The sequence below is a fragment of the Stylophora pistillata genome, chromosome 12, assembly GCF_964205215.1.
Source record: "Stylophora pistillata chromosome 12, jaStyPist1.2, whole genome shotgun sequence".
NCBI lineage: Eukaryota > Metazoa > Cnidaria > Anthozoa > Scleractinia > Pocilloporidae > Stylophora > Stylophora pistillata.
This window is the reverse complement of record NC_142530.1, coordinates 419,687-440,369: the sequence shown is the minus strand read 5'-3', so window position 1 is coordinate 440,369 and position 20,683 is coordinate 419,687. Positions and strand designations below refer to the sequence as shown.

The following is a 20,683-nucleotide window of genomic DNA, read 5'->3' as shown; positions in this document are numbered from 1 at the left end:
AATCACCCTGTGCATCATTTTAAACCTTTTTGTCTTTCACCCAAGTGTATATAAATCTTATGCATGAGAGGCAGATTTTCAGCATTACTTGACTACACAGCAAGTTATCCTTTCACCAATCAGATTGAACAAATTTAATGTGAAACCCCATTTACTTGACAGCTTGCTTCGAAGTGCGACGTTCTGGTAGAAAACTACTTACCTGGAAAACTGGACAAAGTGGGTTTAGGATACGATCAGCTGAGGGCATCAATACCATCCTTGATATATTGTTCAATAACAGGATTTGGTCCTGGGGGACCATATGATCAGAGGCCAGGATATGATGTCATGGTCTCGGGTATTGGGGGACTGATGCACATAACAGGCCCTGAGGTACCTTTGAATGCCCTAACATTGGTCATGTGAGACTCGAGGCAAAGACATGTTGAGAAACAAGTTGCTGTTTCAGGGTTAAATTGTAGCAATAAGTTATCTCATGCCAAGCAGGAAGACTCTGTGAAAATCACTATCATTCATTGTTAGAAAAAGAACAATAAAATGTCCTTCTTCCACAGGAGTTGACTATGGCTTGGACAGGTCACTGTGTCTTGTGTCTGTGATAACTCTCACTGGCTTGTTTTTTAAACCAGTCCAAATGGAGTGGCTGTTTGCAGAGACTTGTTGCTGAGTGTGAATTCCTTGTGCTGTAGACTTAATGCATAATAACTGTTTTCTTTCATTATTGCAAAAAGTGCTAAATAAATTTTGGCTTGATTGTGACAAAAAATTTATATACTGTTACTATTGTTTTTAGGACAGTGATCCTTGTAAGGTTGGCATTGCAGTAACAGACATAACTACAGGGTTGTATGCACATGGAGCCATTATGGCTGCACTTCTACAGAGACAAACAACTGGATTGGGACAGAAAATAGATTGCTCCTTGCTGGCATCACAGGTACTCATTGACAAGTGCTAGAAGTGTGTTTTATAAATCTTTGTGACTGACAGTTTCTTTATCATATTTCTGCCCATGCTGTAGATAGCCATGCTTAGCCACGTTGGAACAAGTTATCTCAATGCTGGGTTTGAGACTGGACGCTATGGAACAGCTCACCACAGTATTGTTCCATACCAGGTGAGATAATAAATCTGCATCACATGCAGAGAGCTTTTTTTTTTTTTTTCATGCAATTATAGAAGGTAATAAAAGCCTCTGCTCTTACTCAGCAAATGTTGAATGAGAGAAGTTGGTGGGTGAGATATGCTCTACATTAGCTTTGTTTTGTAAGACGAGACATATTTTGATTAGCATCAATAGTAAGAATAGAGGCACTTGGAGGGTGGGGACTGAGGAGTGTTGGTCTAAGCCCTCCGTCCTCTCTCATCATGTCCTGACTTCATGAGCCCTTCCCCTAATTGATTAATATTGACCTTCCCGTTATTTTCCTGTGAGGCTTTCAAAACCTGTGATGGACACTTCTTGGTAGGAGCTGGAAATGATGGATTGTTTAGAAAACTTTGCAAAGTAAGATGATTGTTTTGTTTGTTTATTTAGATGTTTTGCTGTCACTTTTTACGACTTTTTTATCACTTAAAAACAAAATGCTCAGTACAAGAAAGTAAGTGATCTGACTCTAGAGTGCCCAGCATCCTGAGAAAAAACACTTTTCTGAAATGCAGATGCTTCCTGAGAAAAAATTCTGTACTAATAACAAAGTTGTATTGGTATTCAAAAAGAAAAATCTGATTGGATTTTTGTTGGTTTAGTTATTAGGTTTAGATAACTTGGCTGATGACCCATCATATGCTACAAATGCAGCCCGAGTCAAAAATCGTCACAAATTGCTTCCTATACTAAAAGAATGGTATGTTTGTTTTACTTTTTAGTGCTAGACTTTGTGGGGTGGGGGTGGGGGAAGGGCTGGTAGAGGGAATTCTTGTGTCTTGTGTTTGAAACATAAGATCTTAATGACCTGCGTTAACTATGTATGTCTAGATTGTGGTCAATATTACTGTTGTGGATTAATGTTGGTATCTGAGCAATTGCCTGCCTCCCTTAACCAAACAACAGTCAACTGAGAACAAGTTAGGGTTAATGCTGAGTAGGTGTGCAGTTGCTCAGATGCTGAAATTGTTCCATTGTTGTCATACAACTGATGATGTTAGAGTGCTCTTCAATTTAGTGTCATTTAATAACACCAGGAGAAAATGGAAACTCTGTGTCTACGTATTAACTGCCGCATGAAAACGCAAGTGAACAAGTTGTGATTGGTTTGGGTTTTGCATCGGACTGACTGATAAGTCGTTTTGTGAAATGGAGTAATACCGCATTAACTTCATCACTCAATTGGAAATTCGGCAATTATTAAACGTTATTTGCTTTTATAAAGTTTTCAGCAAAGAGGAACAAAGGGATGGGCCAAGGCGTTTGAAGGGTCCGGCATTCCTTGCGGACCTATTAATAATATAAAGGCGGTGTTTGAAGATCCGCAGGTACAGTAACGAAACGGTATGCGTGATTTTAGGTGAGTTGTAAAAAGTGTGTAATACATATGAAAGAAGTGACAATGTCAAATGTTTATTCTTTTTTTTTTTCAGGTGAAATACAAAAGTATGGTTCAAGAGATGGAACATCCCACAGCTGGAAAGATTCGAGTGCCAGGTTGCCGAGCGTTTTCCATATTTTCTCGTCAGAGATTATTTGGGCGACCACACAATGCTAAAAAGCAATAAAGGCTGATAGTTTCTAAAGAAACTGTTTGGGGCTGCGTCGGTGGGGGTAACGAAATAATTTGAATATATCAACAAAGTTGAAATGGTAAATTGGCCACCGTCACGATTATAAAAGCTGACGTTTCGAGCGTTAGCCCTTCGTCGGAGCGAATGACGAAGGGCTAACGTTCGAAACTTCAGCTTTTATAATCGTAACGGTGGCCAATTTACCATTTCAACTTTGTTGATATATTCTTAAAAACAACTAGCTGACCACTCAAGTAACAAGTTAATTTTGAGTGTTCGTTGGTAAAACGGCATAATAGATTTATCCGATATTCTGGACGAGTAATTATTGAGATTTTCCCATGAATTTTCACGTGTGTTTCTCTTTTAATCTTTCTTTTAGGACCCGCCGTGGAGTACAACGGAAAAACCTGTCAGGGGGTCCCTAGAGCACCTCCTCTGTTAGGACAACATACTAATGAAATTTTGACAAGTCTTCTTGAATATAGTGACGAGGAAATTTCTAATCTTGAATATGACAAAATCATAGAATGTCACCTTGAGAAATAATTCGAATAAAAAACTAATGAGCCTAATTAAAATTCTGATAGACAGTGTTGTACTACAATATACATCCTGATCATAGTAAAGCCTAGCTATTGTTACAAGTCCGTATATTCAGCGAAAAATTGATATGGTATTTATTTAATTAAAATAAAATGTTTTTTTTTTTTTTACCTTGGTGTTTGAAAGAGAAGTTAATATAGCCTCACATTTGCCAGCAATTAAATTACGCATTACAAAAATCTCTACTGGAGCGAAAATTACTGCCAAAAAAATTTAGATCCTCCAGTTGAATCCTTAAAACGTTGTCCCGTTTGTCAAATTTCAACGTTCAATTTTCGACATAAAAACAAACTGGTGATGGCGCGGGAAAAGGGAGGTGACCAAGGCGCAATTGATTTTAGTCTTGTATCTGAGTGGTTGAGAAAGTAACACGAGTTTCTGGACCAACCATGTAGGGAAGTAAAAAAAAACAAAAGCAACCCCAGATTACTTCGGTCGACCCTTATAAAAGTTTCACTGCTCGAAATTTAACGGTTTTTCAGGAACGGTCGATATGCTATCTAAAGTCATCCACACGAATGCAGAGCGGAACCTCGGGTCGCCTTGCTCCCTTATCTTTTCTCCTGAAAGACACGAAACAAAACTGAATATGGCTAATATTCAACTTTCAGAATAGAGCGCTTATCGATTGAGTGTCGTAAAACCAAAACTTAAGTAATCGGATTGTTCAAGCGGAAGGAAGGAAAATATCTTTAAGAGCCAATGAGAGCTCAAAGTGAAATCAACCAAATGCGTAAAGCGCGGGAAAACGCGGGCGACCAAGTCATGATTGGTTTTCGTTTTGTATCTGATTGGTTGAGAGAGTGGCACGAGTATTCTGGACCAATCACAGCGCGAAGTAAAACAAAACCGGTGCAAACCAAGATTACTTTCGACACTCAATTAAAATTAGCTCTAAACGTCAAGAAATAAAATGCTGTTCACCTCCTCTTTTTCTCCTCCTCTTCCCTTTTAAGTTTTTCTTTTCCTTCATCATCTGCTAGTGTACTGAAATCATCTCTGTCTTCTGAATCGGATTGACAATCCTTTAAGATTACAAAAAAGGAAGTTGAAGTGAAGTTAACAGTATCTAAAGTTACCGAAATAACTGGTAATGATTGACGATTAGCAAAATGCGTTCGATTTGTTCTATGTAAAGTTTAAAGGACTCAGAAATAATTGTGCTCTTAAAGGAGGATCTTGTATTATAGTTTTTCAACATAATACAAACACTACAAGATATTACGAGTCGTCATAACGCGGGAAAAACTTTTTAAGACCCAAGGTGTATGACAGAAGGCCCTGGGAACGAGGTTGAATTTTTCAGTATGACCTAAATAGTAACAGTACCTTGACACCAATAACATCCCCATCTTGAAGATTAAAAGGAGACTGTCGCAGATTGATTTTCTTTTTTCCGCCCTTTTTCTTGTTCTGTCGCTAAAGAATGCAATAATTCTAGTAAATTTAAAGCTCCATATGGATTTCCTAAAATAACAATCAACGCTGACCGGCTTTTCATATCCTTCATATTTAACATACCTAAACGTTTTTAGGTAGTGTGACGGAGAAGACGTTGTAATGTCTGTTATACAGAAAACATGAACTTGAAACGTTTAATTACCTGAGTAACACCAGTGTCTTTAATAACCAACCATTCATATTTGCCTCTTAGATATTTGGCCACGTTAAGTCTTTCAAGAGGAATATCCCAAACTCTGCCCAAAAAGTAACGTAAGGACTCGGGAGAAGCGCCACCTGAAGGCTCAAATATCACCTGACAAGACAGAAAATATTACTTATACAGCACTAAATATCAAAACCGAAACCATTGCTTCTGTTGCCTCTGACGTTAAACGGCGAATCGATGAAAATTGGCACCAAAACTCAAGTGTGAAATTTTTTAACAATGGCAACGTCTATTGACTACGACCAATCACAACAGGCATAAACCAATGAAAACTGGAGGAAAGAACACTGTGCATGAAAATGATGCCAATCGCGGGAAAATGTATACGATGAGTTCTAATGGTCGGAGTTTTCAAATACAACCATAGGGAAATAAACAAAAAAATAAATAAAAGAAAAAAAGGCGAATGAGAGCCTAGGTAGGAGTATCGTGGCACCATGGCAGCTAAGTTACCTCTTGTTCGCCATAGTAATTCCTCTCTCCTGGTACTCTTTTCTTTAACCTTAACAGCACCGCAGAAGCACTTAAATAAAAAATTCACAGAATGAGGACTGCTTACACCACCAATCCAGTAACATTGACTGCCAGACAAAAATGTAACATCGGTCCTACATGCATGATGAATTGCTCAAGCAAATCGCACCTTAAAATCCGGCCATGAAGTAAAATATTTCCAACTAACCTTAAATCCTCTTCATTTTGAAGAACACACACAGACAGCTGCGTAGATGAAGTCAGTTTTAGCTGCCTGAAATAGTAAATATACTGGTTTGCCATGTAGAAACAGTATACATTTTATGCGGCGCAGTCTTTCGATTGAGCGCCGTAAAACCAAAAAATCAAAGTAATTCAAAGTAATTGCAACAGTCACTGATCAACACAAAGAAAAATACCACAAGGAAGCAATGTGGAATCAAAGTAAAAACAAGGAAACTGTCTGAAGCGCGGGAAAATATTCCAAGGAACCAATCAGCAATCAAAGTAAAAAGAAGGAAACTGTCCGAAGCGCGGAAAAATACCACGAGGAACCAATCAGGAATCAAAGTAAAAACAAGGAGACTGTCTGAAGCGCGGGAAAAATTAATACCATGAGCAACCAATGAGGATTCAAAGTAAAAACAAGGAAACTGTCTGAAGCGCAGGCGAGTGACAGAGTCACGATTGGTTGAATTTTTGCATCTGACTGGTTCAAAGAATCGCGCTTGTTTTCTACACAAACTACATCTCGTTGTGAACTACTTTCGAAGTAATTATGACAAGCGAAGAGATTTTTTAACCTCAAAGTTCGATTTTCTCCTCTAAGAACTCGTGTTGCGTGATTGTCTACGATTTCCTGAAGTCTGACAAATGACGGTGTTGGGATCACGTGATCTGATAGCTGCAAAGGAAGACGATGAACAACATTAAAAGTGTTTCAAGGTATTCATTTTACTTTTATTAATTATTATTATTATTATTATTTATTATTATTATTTATTATTTTATTATTATTTTTATTATTATTAATTATCATTTTATTATGAGGAGAGGAGAGGAGACACCTGAATTGCCATTTTCGTAAATACAAGAAAGCTTTTTTTTATTAATTCCTTAGGGATCACCATATTGCCTGATACTTTGGAACAATGTCAGTATCTAAGCTACTGCGCACCCACATCTTCCCTATAACCCAACAACAGTCAACTAACAACAAATCAGGGTTAATTTTGGAATAGGGAAGGGACTGACTTTGATCCGATACTTTATTCGCAAATTCAAGGCAAATTGGTCAGAGGAGGCTAACTTGGCTGTTATTTCTGTTCGTATTATGGCCTACTACAGCTTAACGTTTGACTTTCATAAGGTTTGACACGCAAAGAACAGGTTTTGTCAAGAAATAATGACAACAAAGCATGGATACGAAAGCTTACAGTTAAGATTAAATCTGTTGAATAACTGAGAAAGGCTTTAGTACCAACCTGTGACATAAGACTTATGTGCAGCTTTAGATCATATAGCGAAGATTCCTTGGATATCTCCACATCACCCAAAGGTTCCAATGAATCGCTACCCTGATAAATATCAAATAAGACTTTTCATGTAACAACGGTTCTTGGTTGTCGTCCCTTTGAATTGACGGGTTCTAGGTTCTGGGCCAATTAAAATAATTGCCTCGTTAACTACCAACTCACTCGTCCATCCGTCGGTTTGTCTTTTAGTTTCTCAGGTCTGTCGGCTAGTCTGCCTAGTTATCCGTTTGTTGGCCAGTCTCTCTTCCTTTCTCTGTCTGGTGACCAGTCCGTCTGTCTATCTGTCTGTCAGCTGATCGGTCAGTGGTTCTGTCCTCTGTTAGTTAACTGGTCAGTGAGTCAGGTTGTTTGTCTGTGGGCGAGTGAGGCTGTGAGTCTGTCTGTCGGCTGGCCTATCTGTTGGTCTGTCTGCCTGCGTCTTAACCGGTCTGCCTTAAGTTACACTGTCTAAAATGTGTGTACTGACATGGGGATTGGTTCTACTCAACGATATTCAGAAACAAACAGAAAAATTTGCAATAAACAATACTACCTCTGCGTTGCCATCATAACCTAATTTCTCCTCTGCGGACGAACCAAAGAGACCTGAGTGTGAAAAATTGAAAGCGTTAATTTTCAAAGAAGGAATCAATTCATTTAACGGTGACCATCTTACCTTGTACACCAGATGTAATCCAGTTTAAAACCCCTCCAAGATGTTGGCCTTTTGCCTTACCACTGATTTTTTGCCATAACTTAAGACGAATGAACCCCTATCAGGAACAGATAGCAAATAAATTATTTGTGACACAAAAAGAACTGCCACCTATATCAAATGACAGCAAAGTACGTACAACACTTCTTTTAATCTTAACCTTTGGGGGAATCCTTCCCTCTTCAACAATGAGAGTGTCGCCATTTTTAATATTTTCATTCTCCAGCGTCTCGTCCTGTAAAGAAAGTTGGAGTTCGAAGTAAAGCATCTTAACTATCTTAACTAACTAAACCTTTTATACCCTAACATCAGTATGCATATTCTTCATACTGTTCTCTATACATTTCCTCAGGTGCTTATAGGGAGATTTTGTTTAACAATCGAGAGCTACTTAAGTTAGTGATCATTTGCTTTATTCTCGTCACCTCGATGTTTGATTCAGGGGTGATAATGTAAGGAGAAATTAGATGCTGGTCACTCTTGGGGTCAAAGCGTTAAATAATTGGCTCATGTGTCATCTGTACCTTCATTGAGACAACAAGCACGCGGAAATTTCGGAGAGCATAAACGACGTGTAAGAACTGTAGCTTATTGAGTATTGTTTCACGTCGATATCGAGATAAAAAAAAAACAAAAACAAAAACAGATCGACCGTGGGTAAGCGCGGTCTGTACTCTTAAATGCACCTCGCGAGTACACAACATTTTGACCACTGTGAGGACAAATATCGTTGTCGATGAGAGTACAGACCACGCTAAACCACTGTCGATTTGTTGATTAATGTATGACAAGCTGAATTGCAAACGCATTTTGATGGGTTCATACTTATGATCTATTAGAGGATATACGCATATATAACGTCAACATCAACAACATTTATTTCCTTCTCACAAGAAAAAAATAAATTCCAAGTTGAAATGGGTCTGTACAGTACTAAATCATAGATGACGTCAAAATACTGTTCCAAACACATATTGAGGCCATCTGTGTGATCTTTGACTGTGCAAACGCGTGGCAACATGGAATCTATTCGTTAACTTGACTCGGTAGTTTAAACGTTGTACGAGGAGAAATTCTCTCTAGTACGCTTCAATGCGTACACACACGTCATCAGCGTGAACAATGAGAATGCGCAGGACACGAGCACAATTGAATTTATCATACGAATTTACGGGCTTTTTTTAGATGAACTGAATCTGAGTCAAGTTCAATGTGAGTTTCTATAAACCTAGATAAGGTAGAATTCGCACCTCGTTGTCTAACACGTCAGTTGGTTCACCGATCCAGTCAGTTTTCCTTAAATGCCAGGTCGCTCCTACAACAGTAGCGAACAGAAGGAAACAAACAAATCTGTCAGCGATATGCTAGCAAGCGTAACGCTTGGGTAATCACCAATGGACTCACATTCTACACAGGAACATGATAAATCAAGCGAAACTCAAAAGCTGTTTGAAGCCCAGAACATGGAATTTAAAAAGTAACACAATAATCTAGTGGTGGTTTGAGTGATACCTTGTAGGTTAGAATTTTCCATCAAAAGTTGTAGACACTAAGAAAAGAAATTAGAAACAAGAAGATTCTTAATGCTTTTTTTAAATATGTTGGATATTTCAACATTCACTCATGGATGAGAATTACCTTACGAATGGTGCACGTTTTAAGAACAGTTTGTTCCTCTTCTTTCCTGCTGGTATGTGTGGAGGAACATATGAAGTAACGGATCATGATTTCCCCTTGAAGAAGAGGGGGCGCATGCTCCAATACAAGCCGCTGACCTTCATTGAGCGAAGACTTCTCCAAAGTTTCATGTTCATACACTAATGGTTAAAGAAGAAAAGCATAGTTTAACAGAGAAAACTCTTGTCTTAAACCTGTTTCACGCAATGCTTTTGCTCACTTAAAAATAAGAAGTCAATTCTGTACCAACTAAGCCATGCATGGCTGTATATATTGAAGAATTTCTTGATTTACGGCCAAGATCTATTGTCTCTTTAACAGTCGCAGCTGCGGACGTAACCGTTTTACATGTTTCATTAAACAGCATACACGTAGAGGGCCTCATCGAGCGCAAAAAGCGTAAACTTCTTCACGATTTTCTCCTCTCCCGAAAATTAAACAGCGTCAGTGGCCTAATTTCCCCTTAAACGGCACAGTTTTTAGCTTTTTGAGCCATGAACGGCCTAAAATCAAGATATGTCCAGAGTTTTCTTGCAAAAAGTCAACTATCTTCGCTAAAAGAAACTCCAAATTGTCATCCAAATTGTGCCTGATTTTTATATCACGCACACACCATAATGCGCATTAGTGCGCATGTGGTACCCAGGTCCCCATCCGCTCAGAATGATCAATAACTTACATGGAGCACTAAGACCTTGATAATCGCCATCTGACCGTAGACGACATGCGTTTTCTGAGATAAACAAGAAACAAAATAAAAGAACAAAACAAAAAATTGGACAGTAAGCTGCAAGTAGATCGGCGGTACTAAACCAAGGTGGAAATTCAGAAGTGAAACTACTTTTGGATGGTTAAGTCAAACGCTATCAAAGACCGTCGGCACAAAGTGCTTCTGAATCATCTGTTCACTAAGTTTGAGGAATAAGAAAATCACTTTTAAAACAAACTCGTTTATATCTACACTATGAACAACCTGAGACACCATTACAGTCTGTACGTTCCAGAACTTTGGCTTTGAGATCACCAACAGTCTGTTTCAGAAAAAAAAAAAAGAAAGAAAGAAAAAAAAAGCACAGCAGGGAGAGATTAGAACAAATGGGAGATCGCAGTGGCCTAACGGTAAGCGTGCTGGACCTGGTCACAGTGCCTCACCCCTCCCCCCACCCCTCCCCCGTCCCCACCCAGGAGTATTAAAAGGCACAGGCAAACTGTCTGTGAAATCTGACGGAATGCTGGGAGAACGTGGGTAGGGGATAGTACTGGTACCCAACCACACTATTACAGAGGGAAAATGAACATTTTAAATACACAGGACAAGGTGTCATTTGAAAAGTTTTTCCTCTAAGAATTTTTTCACGGCCAATTACGCTCAGAAACAGAACTGAATACCTTTGCAGATTGGGCAAAGTCATAGGACAATTTTTCACAAAGCATGACAACGATCGAGATGAAAAGAATATAGTTCTTTACCTGCCCTTTATGAACCTTAACGGACAAAACTGGCCAACCTTTACTACTGTCATTGTCGACCAGTTCTTTAGACTCTCGCATCTGAAAAGTAAATTTGATTATTAAACACTAATACTAAATTCTCCTTTTCAAAAAACGAGCGTTGAAAAAACTCACCAAACACCTATTCTCAACCACAAAGGACAGCAGACTGGTAGCTTTCTCCTTTCCTTCAGAAGCTAATGGAGGCATACTCTGTTCACTGGATCTACATAACAAACAAAAACCAGAAAATAGCGAAAATTGTACGAAAAAAAAAACAAACCATTAAGGGATCATAAAATGAAAAAGAACATAAAATAGATAAAAAGTACGCTTACTGCGCTCCATCATGTTTTCTAACCACCAATTGGTCGCCATCTTGTAGACCGATTTCGTTCAGCGTATTACTATCCTAAAGTAAAACAGGAGAACTGTTTTGGACATTCTAACATATACCATTTGGCTAGTAACCTACTTTTGCGACTGTAACGAAAGAAATGGGGAGTTAAAAAACTTACCTGATCAGAATCTAAAGGGATTATTTGCTTGGTTTTACCTGTGAATAAAGTTGTAAGTGAGCATATGAGAACAAAGAAAAAGATCTATTTTAAGTTTGCCAACCAAAAATACTGCAGACAGTTCTACGAATTTAAGGATTTTAATGGAAGACCAAAAAGGACCCAACACAAATTGCAGACAACATGTTACATAATGTTAAACCTTCAGATTTATCCTGTTCCAAGCGTTCATTTCATAAAACAAAGCGTCACAGTAAACGGCGCAGAAACGGCGCGATAAGAGAGGAGGAGGAGGCAAAACATGAGGATGGTCCCGACTAGACCCAAACCTCCCGCGTGTTCGCTCAGCCGCAACGGTCACGACGTTTCGTATTTCACTCCGTTGTACTAAGTGAATGCTTGGAACTGGCTACTTCCGTTTTGGTATATACCTTTTGACTTCACCCAGCTTAGACGCAAATCTTGATGATTTGTACCAACAGAATCGCACAACTTAATCTGACATAGGAGACAAAACATCTGTGAAAATATACTCAACATTTTAGAGACAAAAAGAATCACAGATCATTATCAGAAGAAGCAAGGCATTTTAAAACTTCATTTGTAACACGTGTCTTGCATATCACTATTGTTAGCAATATTTTGCGCACTGAAGCGTAGGGGAGGGGGAGGGTAAGGAAGCTCCAACTTTTTTGTTTCCATTCTCTTCCCCCTCTACTCCGCCGCTCATGATCCTGAATGTAAACTTAGTGTGAGAATAATGGAAACCACCATTTACTCATCAAATTCTATAATTCTCCACACACCTTCATTTCTCCCACTGTTGTGTTCTTTCTAAAATGATGCTTCTGAATTTCAACTGCATCTTGCAGCTGAAACGTTGAATATAGTATGTTGAGCAGCACTGGTGTCGAGTCTTCTCCTGGATACACTGAGTATCCATCAACCTGCCAGTAAAATAGATGAATAACATTCTGATCAGAAAGTTATAGCTGCGATGACACAATGATGCATGCTACATGGCACCTCAAAGCTTTAAAATGTCCACTATAAGGTGAAAAAGATTGCAACACTATGCCATTTGAGCTGATCCTTAAAAAGCATAGCAAATGCACTCTATACCTACCGTAACTCCTCTAGGCCCCCCAGGGGGCTTATTTATTTCAGGTACTTTGGGGGGGGGGTGGCTTATCAGAGGGGGATTTTCTATAGGGGGGGCTTATTAATTTAGAACTCAATAAAGAACTCAATTTTGTAATCTCTCTCAATGGACCTTGTTTAGCCATTGTATATTTTTAGCATTGCTCTATAAATTCTGCATAGCGTATTTTATTGGTGCCAACATGATAACATCAATCATCAATCACCATAATCAATTTTAAATGACAAACTAAAATTACAGTACTTGAATAAATTTATCATACTAACTGACATGGAGTATTATTTTGAATTCTTGTTTTTCAAGGGGAGGGGTGGGGAGGGGGTGGGGGAGGAGTGGGGGTGGGGGAGGAGTGGGGGTGGGGGAGGGGGTGGGGGAGGGCGTGGGGAAGGGGTGGGGGTGGGGGAGGAGTGGGGGTGGGGGAGGAGTGGGGGTGGGGGAGGGCGTGGGGAAGGGGGTGGGGGAGGGCATGGGGAAGGGGGTGGGGGAGGGCGTGGGGAAGTGGGTGGGGGAGGGCGTGGGGAAGTGGGTGGGGGAGGGCGTGGGGGAGGGCGTGGGGAAGGGCGTGGGGGTGGGGGAGGGGTGGGGAGGGGGTGGGGGTGGGGTGGGGGAGGGGGTGGGGGAGGTGAGGGTGGGGGAGGGGGTGGGGGAGGGCTTATCAGAGGATTTATGGTAACTACATACAAGACGGACAAGAATTCCACCCATTTATTATATGATCCATCACATTCAACAATACTACTGCTCAGAAAAATTCTGGTGTGTAATAACAGTACTAACTCATTGTATGTGTAATTCCTGAGACAAACAATTTTGACCTCAAAAAAAAAAAAAAAAAAATCCTCAATACAACGAAACCTCTCACCTCTTTTCCATTCCATAGAAATACATCTGTACCTCCACTCACTCCACTTTGTATAAGAGACTTTTCTGGATATTCTGTTGTAAGGTGAGTCGATAAGTCAGCATAAAAGCAAGACTGGCCATCCTGCTTAACATGAATCACCTAATAGCTTTAGTAAACCCTCCTGGATGGGATGCCAGTCCATCCCAAGTCACCCCTCTCCCCTCTGCTTTCCTTGACAGTTTGCCAGCACACATTCAAACACCCCTAAGCTGTTGTTTGGGAGAATCAACACATGAATGAAGGTTTTGGAGATCTGGAATGCCCTTCTCCTAAAAAAACTCCATAAAAACAATGTTTTACAAATTTTCCAAAGCCAACAGTTAGCTGCTTGTCCCCCCGCCTTCCTCTAAACCAAAGCCCTGCACCTGGGAAGGGAGTTGTGAAGAACATCACACAACAACCCTCCCAAAGCTCACACCCTGATCCTTTCAATCTGCAGTAATCATGCCATAATATCACCCCACAAATATGTAATCTCATCTTGCACAAAAACACAATACAGTGAAACATATGAGTTTTTTTGAGGCCAGAATGCTTGCTTAGAATAATTATAGTATATTTAATTCATCAAAAAATTGTTTCCCTGAAAAATTACTCTTCAACTACCTGTTAGTTCTTCAAAGAGATGGAGACCTGATGGTAATGGTCGAGCAATGTGAAGAGTGTTACATTCTGAATTATTTCCAGGTGGGTCAAGCTATAAAATCAAATAATCAAATAGACAAATTCAACCCTTTGTAAATCATGATAGTAAACAAAACAGTTTTAGTATGTTACATTGTGATTTACCTTAAGAACAGTTTGTAAGAGATCATTTACAGGCTTTCTCCTATCCAGTAACATAATCAGTGGTTCACCAGATACTCCCTAAAAGTTTAAATAAGAAAAAGCATTTCTTATGCAAACCAAGATGGAAACAGCTAACAACTTTAATAAATATTTACCTAATGACTACCCTAACATTCTCATTTTACCTTTTAAATCTTGTTTTACCTGTTTAATTATGTTTTCCTTGTTCAATCTTGTCTTACCTGTTTAAGATGCAGGACACTGTCTGTCACTGAATAGTTGTCTCCAAAATGCACACCAACAGAAATTTCATTTAGATGACGGTCATATTCTTTTCTAAGGAGAAGATGAAAATAATAATTATTAATAATGTTAGTTATGTTTAGCAGACAAGCAGTAGACTGCTTTTTAAGTGTATACTGAAAATAGTATATCCCTCAATCTTGGTCTCTTCCCAAGTTTACAGTCTAGCTATTCAGTCTCTTGTTTTGAGCCTCTTTTATATCATGTCTACACTGTTTTGACAGATTTCTAAAAATAATCTCAAAATTGTTTAAAATGTTTCATACACTGGACTTTGGGTGAAGAGGTCCAGGTTCCAGACCTGGTTGAGCTATAATGTTCTGTTCTTAAGCAAAACCCTTAACTGCACCCAGACAAACTGTCAGGGAAGCCTGACAGTACGCTGGGTGGTAGCCATGGCATGGATGATCTTTCCCCTTAAGGAGAGAGTAGCAATACTCTCAAATGTTATGTTCCACAGAAACTGGGATAAGTCCCAGCTGGATAGCCACTTGCCTTAAATGCAGACTGAACATAATTCTGAGGAATCTATATTGTCCTCAACTTATAAAAGGTTCTTGTGTCCATCAAATCTTGGTATCTATTAAATACGTTTTTATACGTTTTAAGTTAGCGTCAGGTTTCAAAATACAATTTTTTTATCTTACTCTCAAGGACTCACCTCTGCTTTACTAAATCTTCATTTAGTTTGTCAATCTCAGCTCTAATGGGAGCAGGGACCAAGAGAACTGTTCATAGAAAAACAAGATTAAGTCTTTTGCAACAACTACATGTCACAAATCCCCAAGAATAGAAAAAAGAAATTTGCAACAAACCATCCTTGTTAGTCTGACCTGGATCTTCCACACAGGCAGGAAGGTTTTTCCTTCTGTAAAACAGCATATAGGCACTTTCCTTTCCAGCAAACTGACGTTGGAGGTCTTTCTCATGAATACAAGATATCCTTGAATCATTTATGTCAAACCAGTGATGTCCATGCTCAGACAAACTTCCACTAATGACGAGCACAAAATTGACATCGAAAATTAAACCAGGCATCTTTGAATTTTGATTCAACTTTTAAACAATGAATATGTCAACCTACTCGACCACTACAGCTTGGCAGTTTCTTTTAGGAACATCATCTTCAAGTTTCCTGTGTTCAGCTTGTTGTTGGACCAGTGCTGTTGATGGGCTGCTGGAATTTCCATTGTTACCATTTTGTAGTGAAACATAACCTGCTGCATCACTGAACCTGAACACATCAGAGTGCTTCTTGAAGAACTGGGGGAAAATTTTTTGTCATGGTTAGCTCCTGAGGCAAATTGTGTTCTAGGGTTACAAGCAGGTTACATATTAAAATGATGATGATGATGATGGTGCAGTTGTCTCTCGGCTCAGGCAAAAAGAAATCAAGCATTTTAACTCCCACTTTGCTCAGTAACTTATTTTCTCCGTCAATCCTGTGTTTGGTGACCGCATTTTACCAGAATCTTTGGACCTAGAAATATTTCACTAATCAAATCACATCTAGTCAATCTGTAAGTACAAAATTCTAAGCCTGTCTGCTATCCCTGAAAACACACTTAGCAGTCTAACAGCACAGGGTACCCACAATACCTTTGTTAGAGGTCCATACTGACTTTTAAAACACTTATTCCAAGAAATCCCTGTTTCCTTTGACATACACTATTCGTAAAATGAACAAAGTAGAATGCATGAGAAAATGGCAAATTTATCATTTTTTTAAAGAAATACTCAGTGCAGCATGTCCAATCAAAAACAAACACTGACCTAAGCTTTTACCTGAAATAACTGATTGACAGATGCGGCACCACCAAGCTTCTTCAGTAGACTGATAATCAAGTCCACAGGGTTACCACAGTTCATGAAATCTTTCTCACCACCATCATTTTCTCTGACAACTTTCATTTGCTCCTTTACCTTGAAAGACAAAATTTAATTGTTACTGTCCAAATATGCTCTGACATCATGCATTATTATTTAGTACTTTTCCTGACTAAAAAAATACATGTGATTACCTTTATTTCACTGGATTTTTTTTCAAATACTTTTAAGTTTCATAGCTACTCACAGGTGGATGCCAGGTTCGCAATCCTTCAACATCACGAATATACACGTGGTAGTGTCCTCCATAACAACTACCTCTGAAGAAAACAAATAAAGGAAGTGTCTAAATTTTGATTGACAAAATGACATTATTTCAACATTTAAATCTGACTATTTTTTTGTCTAAAACAAATTTATGTGTTCACCTGAAAGCTCAACCACATCAGATATCAATGTAACAGGAGTTTACAAAACTATTGGGGAAAAAAATCCTGGCCTCTTAAGGCAGTTGTGATATTTTGTGTCATTTTCAGGAACAGGGAACTCTCTCTGGAATGCTTCAACAGGCACTGAAACCCTTTCATTCCCTTGATCACATTTTCTAACTTGTTTTCTCCCTTCTCACTGGCATACTTTTTCTTTGTAGATAGGTAAAAGGAATTTGTTGTGAGCAAAAAAACATCCAGATAATATAAAACAGGGTTGCCTATTCTCCTTCCCTGGTTGCTAAGTACTGTATTGAAATTGTAGGTAGAAAATAGAACTAATGTCAAACACTTCTGAGATTTTATTAAATAGTAAAGTAAACTGCCGCAACCTACCCATGAATGACAACAGAAAACAGCTCATATTCTTGATCTGCTCCAACAGCATCACTTGATTCACAAAATTCTTTCATGTTCAATGTGAATGGAAAGGAGTATCTTTTACAGTCCTGAAAGGCAGCAATAGTGTTGTGTGAAGTAAATTCCACACTGAAAATATCTGTTTCAAAATTATTTTATTGTCCTGAAACAGAGGAAAATTTGGAAAGCAAAATAAGGAATGAAAGCGTACTGATAGAACAACGGTAGGAAATGAAAAAAAAAATAGGAAATGGAAATTGAGACATGGAATATAAGTCATTGCATCTTGATCAGTTGGCAACCTCAAATGCTATCTTGAATTTACCTTAAACCGTTCACCTCTTCGAAAATCATAATCAAACCTCAGCAATGAAAACGTCAGGATGGGAGGCACTGTCCTTATGTTACACCCCTCGGCAAAGGAAACAAAATGTTAACATCATTAAAAAACATTACCTTGACAGAGTAACCATTGGTGAATTAAGACACCATTAATGCCTTAAAGTTGCACTGACAGTAATAGTTGGGAATTAAAAATAAAGACAGCACCATTAATGATTGCACTTATAGTGAAAGTGCATGACAGCTGTTAATTAATAACACTAAACACTATTGGCAGGCATGCTGGTAAATAATAATAATAATAATAATATTTATTATTATTATTATTAATTAATAACACTAAACACTATTGGCAGGCATGCTGGTAAATATTCCAGCACACTGATGACCACGATGATGACTATAATGATGATAATACTGATAATGATGATGAAGTTGTGGCACATTAACATGCATGTCTGTTTATAGAACCAACCTTTATAGCATTGACAAGCTTGTTACATGATCCACACTTATACTGATTTCTTCCCTCCAAAATCTCCATGGCAACATAACTCATAGAAAGACTCTCTTCCAAGTCTTTGCACCCAGAGAGAATTAATGGAAGGTCAAGGTAATCCTCCTAAAAATACAAATAATATGGTTGAAATTTTAGAGATTTGGAGAATTGGAATTGGATTATTATCTCACACATAGTTATAGGTAAAACATCTCTTAAGATGGCCTAGAGGCCTAACAAGCCTCATTTTCATCCGAGTTTAAATAAAGTCATCATCATCATCATCATCATCACGATAATGGCAAGAACTCCTTTTATATTCTTTTTAACACATAATATAGAAAATAATAAATTTTAATGTCATTACTTCTCTTTCACTGATTTTCCAACATTCTTGACAAGTTACCTGTCAATCAATGTCATTTAAAACTCACAAATTAGTCAGAATAACAAAGTGGATACCTTACCTAATGCAGGAAAATAACGACAAAGAACAGATCACAAATGCAACATACAACATACTAGGAGATAAAATTAAAAAAATTAATTTAATTCATTAAATTAAGCCATTCTTAAAGGCAGTTAAGTTTGGAACGATGTGCAAGTATGATCTTGAGATGAAGAGGAGTTGTAAAGATTGTTAAATATTAGATTACATACCTTTGTTACAGAGGTTCCATGATACAGATTCTTGATCAAAGCTTCTCCTGGGGTGCCAAGAAGAGATGATTCTAAAGCGCCAAACAAGATTCTGTTCAATTCTTGAACATCTTGCTGTTGAAATCCCTGTTCATTCAAAAGTCAAAAAAATAGTACTTGTGATTAGAAAATGATAAAAAGTCTGTACTCTTCTTGTACCATTAACTTGAGCACCTGTCATCACTCTGTTACCTTAACTTGGGTACATTTGGGCAAACTTTGAAATAATCTTCTCTATCAGAAATAATTTCAATTGGTTTTATCAATGTATCACCTCATTTCCTGTCCAACCAAAACTATCTGTCAATTCAGAAGTGTTAATGCTATCTTGATCAAGCAGCAGAAGCTTTGCAAACAATTTCTGAAGTTGAAGTGGTATCACTCTGACCTAAAAAAGAGATGGAGAACATTTTTTATTTCATTCATCATTACAGAATATGGCAATCTGATCAACTGTTTGCAATGTAGGTAAAAGGTAAGGTAGAGTCTGTTTACAAGCCTAGCGGCCCATTAGGCCAGTGCTTAACTCCGGTTTCTGTAGCATGAAGTGACTAGGAGTATTTCTACTCCCCCCTGGATGGGATGCCAGTCCATCGCAGGGTTACCCCCAGCATTAAATTGCCGGTACCCATTTAAACACCTGGGTGAAGAGAGGCACTGTGAGAGTAAGGTGTCTTGCCTAAGAACATAACACAATGTCCCGGCCGGGGCTCGAACCTGGACCACTCGATCTGGAGTCAAGCGCACCAACCATGAGGCCTCCGTGCCTCCACTGCAGTGTGGTATATATTTACTGAGAATAACTTATGAAAAGGCATATGCCTCAAATGGTGTGAGAACCTAAAATCAACTAGTTTCACATTCTGATTATGTTTACCTTAGCATATGTTCCATCTTTCAAATCACAACTCAGATCTTCCAATGTAAGCTGCAACAAACCATCTGTAAAAGAAATAATCTAAAACCTCTTACACAGAAGTGCTGATAAAATTCCTTATTTGAGAAAAATTAAGTAATTACAGGAACATTCCATTACTTTCATTAGCTACATCTCCTCCAGAATACCTCAACTAGTGGAGGGGGGGTGGGGGGAGGGGGTTGTGCAGACAAAAACCTTAATGAGAAATTAGGGGGCCCCTTAAGCTACAGATTTATTTTCAGCACAAACGGAAGTCTACAACTCTTTTTATCTTGAGAGAAGTTCGTGGAATGATTGATGTGCAAATGACTGGCCAGGCAGAAACATTTTTGACAAGTAGAAAAGTAATTCACCTACATAACATGATCAACTCTTTAATCAAAATCACTTTAACCTTCACGATATCATATATATGGATTTTTTTCAAATTAAAAAAGTATAAAATACTTTCGTGACAACTTTTCCATCTTCCTTCGATCCTCAGCTGTTGGCACTGCTAACGTCCAGATATTGAACTTACCTCTAAATTCTGGAGTGAAAAATAACGTCTGCAGTAGAGAATTCAAATAACAAGTGGCTCCTTGATTCTGCAGACCACAGATTCCAGTCAGCCCTCTTGGTTCAGGTGGCCAGTTCGACTTGTTCTGTTTGGAAACTCTGACGGTAGCAGCCGAGTTCTTGTTTTCCAACTTATCTCCATCGGTTTCAAAAAGAGATCCGAACATATCTTAGCCAGCTTGTCACCATCAGCTTGTTATACATAAATCTCATTTACAGACAACGTTGATTCCACTGCAGATTGCACCATCGCAAGCAGCCTTTACGCGGATTCGTGCAATCAGCTGAAATCATTACTTTCCGGCCGCCATCTTGATTTTCTGTTTATGAGCCCGCAATCTAGACAGTCAAAAAAGACGAGTGAGGGGGTAGGAGGGAGTCAAATCACAAAGTTTTTCTTGCTTAATAGAGTTACTTGATATCATGTTATAAAAGGAATTGTTAT

At 38.6% G+C, this 20,683-nt stretch overlaps 2 protein-coding genes across 9 annotated transcripts in view; one reads left to right on the top strand and one right to left on the bottom strand.

Moving 5' to 3' along the window:
- The window catches only part of LOC111327396 (succinyl-CoA:glutarate CoA-transferase), a 5,576-nt gene extending 2,139 nt beyond the window's left edge, over nt 1-3,437 (top strand). For 2 of the 6 annotated variants that reach the window (XM_022931563.2, XM_088740131.1), the window contains exons 6-13: nt 163-375; nt 797-940; nt 1,025-1,120; nt 1,439-1,510; nt 1,753-1,850; nt 2,376-2,478; nt 2,584-2,647; nt 3,107-3,437. In XM_022931563.2, coding sequence (XP_022787298.1) covers nt 163-375; nt 797-940; nt 1,025-1,120; nt 1,439-1,510; nt 1,753-1,850; nt 2,376-2,478; nt 2,584-2,647; nt 3,107-3,273 — 957 coding nt within the window. In that variant the 3' untranslated portion in view covers nt 3,274-3,437. Of the gene's footprint in view, nt 1-162; nt 376-796; nt 941-1,024; nt 1,121-1,438; nt 1,511-1,752; nt 1,851-2,375; nt 2,495-2,583; nt 2,795-2,966 lie in introns of those variants that run through there. The other 4 variants (XR_015993634.1, XR_015993635.1, XM_088740132.1 and 1 more) reach the window with 4 other exon arrangements.
- LOC111327395 (ubiquitin carboxyl-terminal hydrolase 40) lies at nt 2,548-20,570 on the bottom strand. Of its 3 annotated transcripts, none has more exons than XM_088740127.1 (40): nt 20,201-20,570; nt 19,639-19,703; nt 19,036-19,149; nt 18,723-18,848; nt 18,430-18,468; nt 18,039-18,185; nt 17,547-17,633; nt 17,198-17,310; nt 16,621-16,693; nt 16,332-16,469; nt 16,146-16,214; nt 15,631-15,809; nt 15,380-15,540; nt 15,208-15,274; nt 14,486-14,579; nt 14,244-14,321; nt 14,061-14,151; nt 13,413-13,486; nt 12,195-12,335; nt 11,820-11,886; nt 11,389-11,426; nt 11,209-11,282; nt 11,006-11,096; nt 10,850-10,930; nt 10,353-10,410; nt 10,059-10,112; nt 9,341-9,519; nt 9,215-9,251; nt 8,953-9,017; nt 7,863-7,937; nt 7,664-7,760; nt 7,541-7,593; nt 6,958-7,050; nt 6,277-6,377; nt 5,682-5,747; nt 5,453-5,522; nt 4,934-5,086; nt 4,660-4,743; nt 4,255-4,355; nt 2,548-3,893 (listed from the first exon to the last, which is right to left on the bottom strand). In XM_088740127.1, the coding sequence occupies exons 1-40, from the start codon at nt 20,403-20,405 to the stop codon at nt 3,827-3,829; spliced, it is 3,765 nt and encodes a 1,254-aa protein (XP_088596253.1). In that variant the 5' UTR covers nt 20,406-20,570; the 3' UTR covers nt 2,548-3,826. The 3 variants fall into 3 exon arrangements, with proteins under 3 accessions (XP_088596253.1, XP_022787297.2, XP_088596254.1); XM_022931562.2 differs by having other exon boundaries at nt 4,660-4,749; nt 20,201-20,569; XM_088740128.1 differs by lacking the exon at nt 18,430-18,468 and having other exon boundaries at nt 4,660-4,749.
- Between the last annotated feature and the right edge of the window lie 113 nt (nt 20,571-20,683).

Excerpts from the sequence above, each read along its gene's own strand:
- LOC111327395 (XM_022931562.2), bottom strand. The coding sequence starts at position 20,405 with ATGTTCGGATCTCTTTTTGAAACCGATGGAGATAAGTTGGAAAACAAG. Across the intron at positions 16,215-16,331 it reads CTGTCAATCAGTTATTTCAG|TGTATGTCAAAGGAAACAGG; the intron begins GTAAAAGCTTAG and ends TTTTACGAATAG. Across the intron at positions 6,378-6,957 it reads ACATAAGTCTTATGTCACAG|CTATCAGATCACGTGATCCC; the intron begins GTTGGTACTAAA and ends CTTCCTTTGCAG.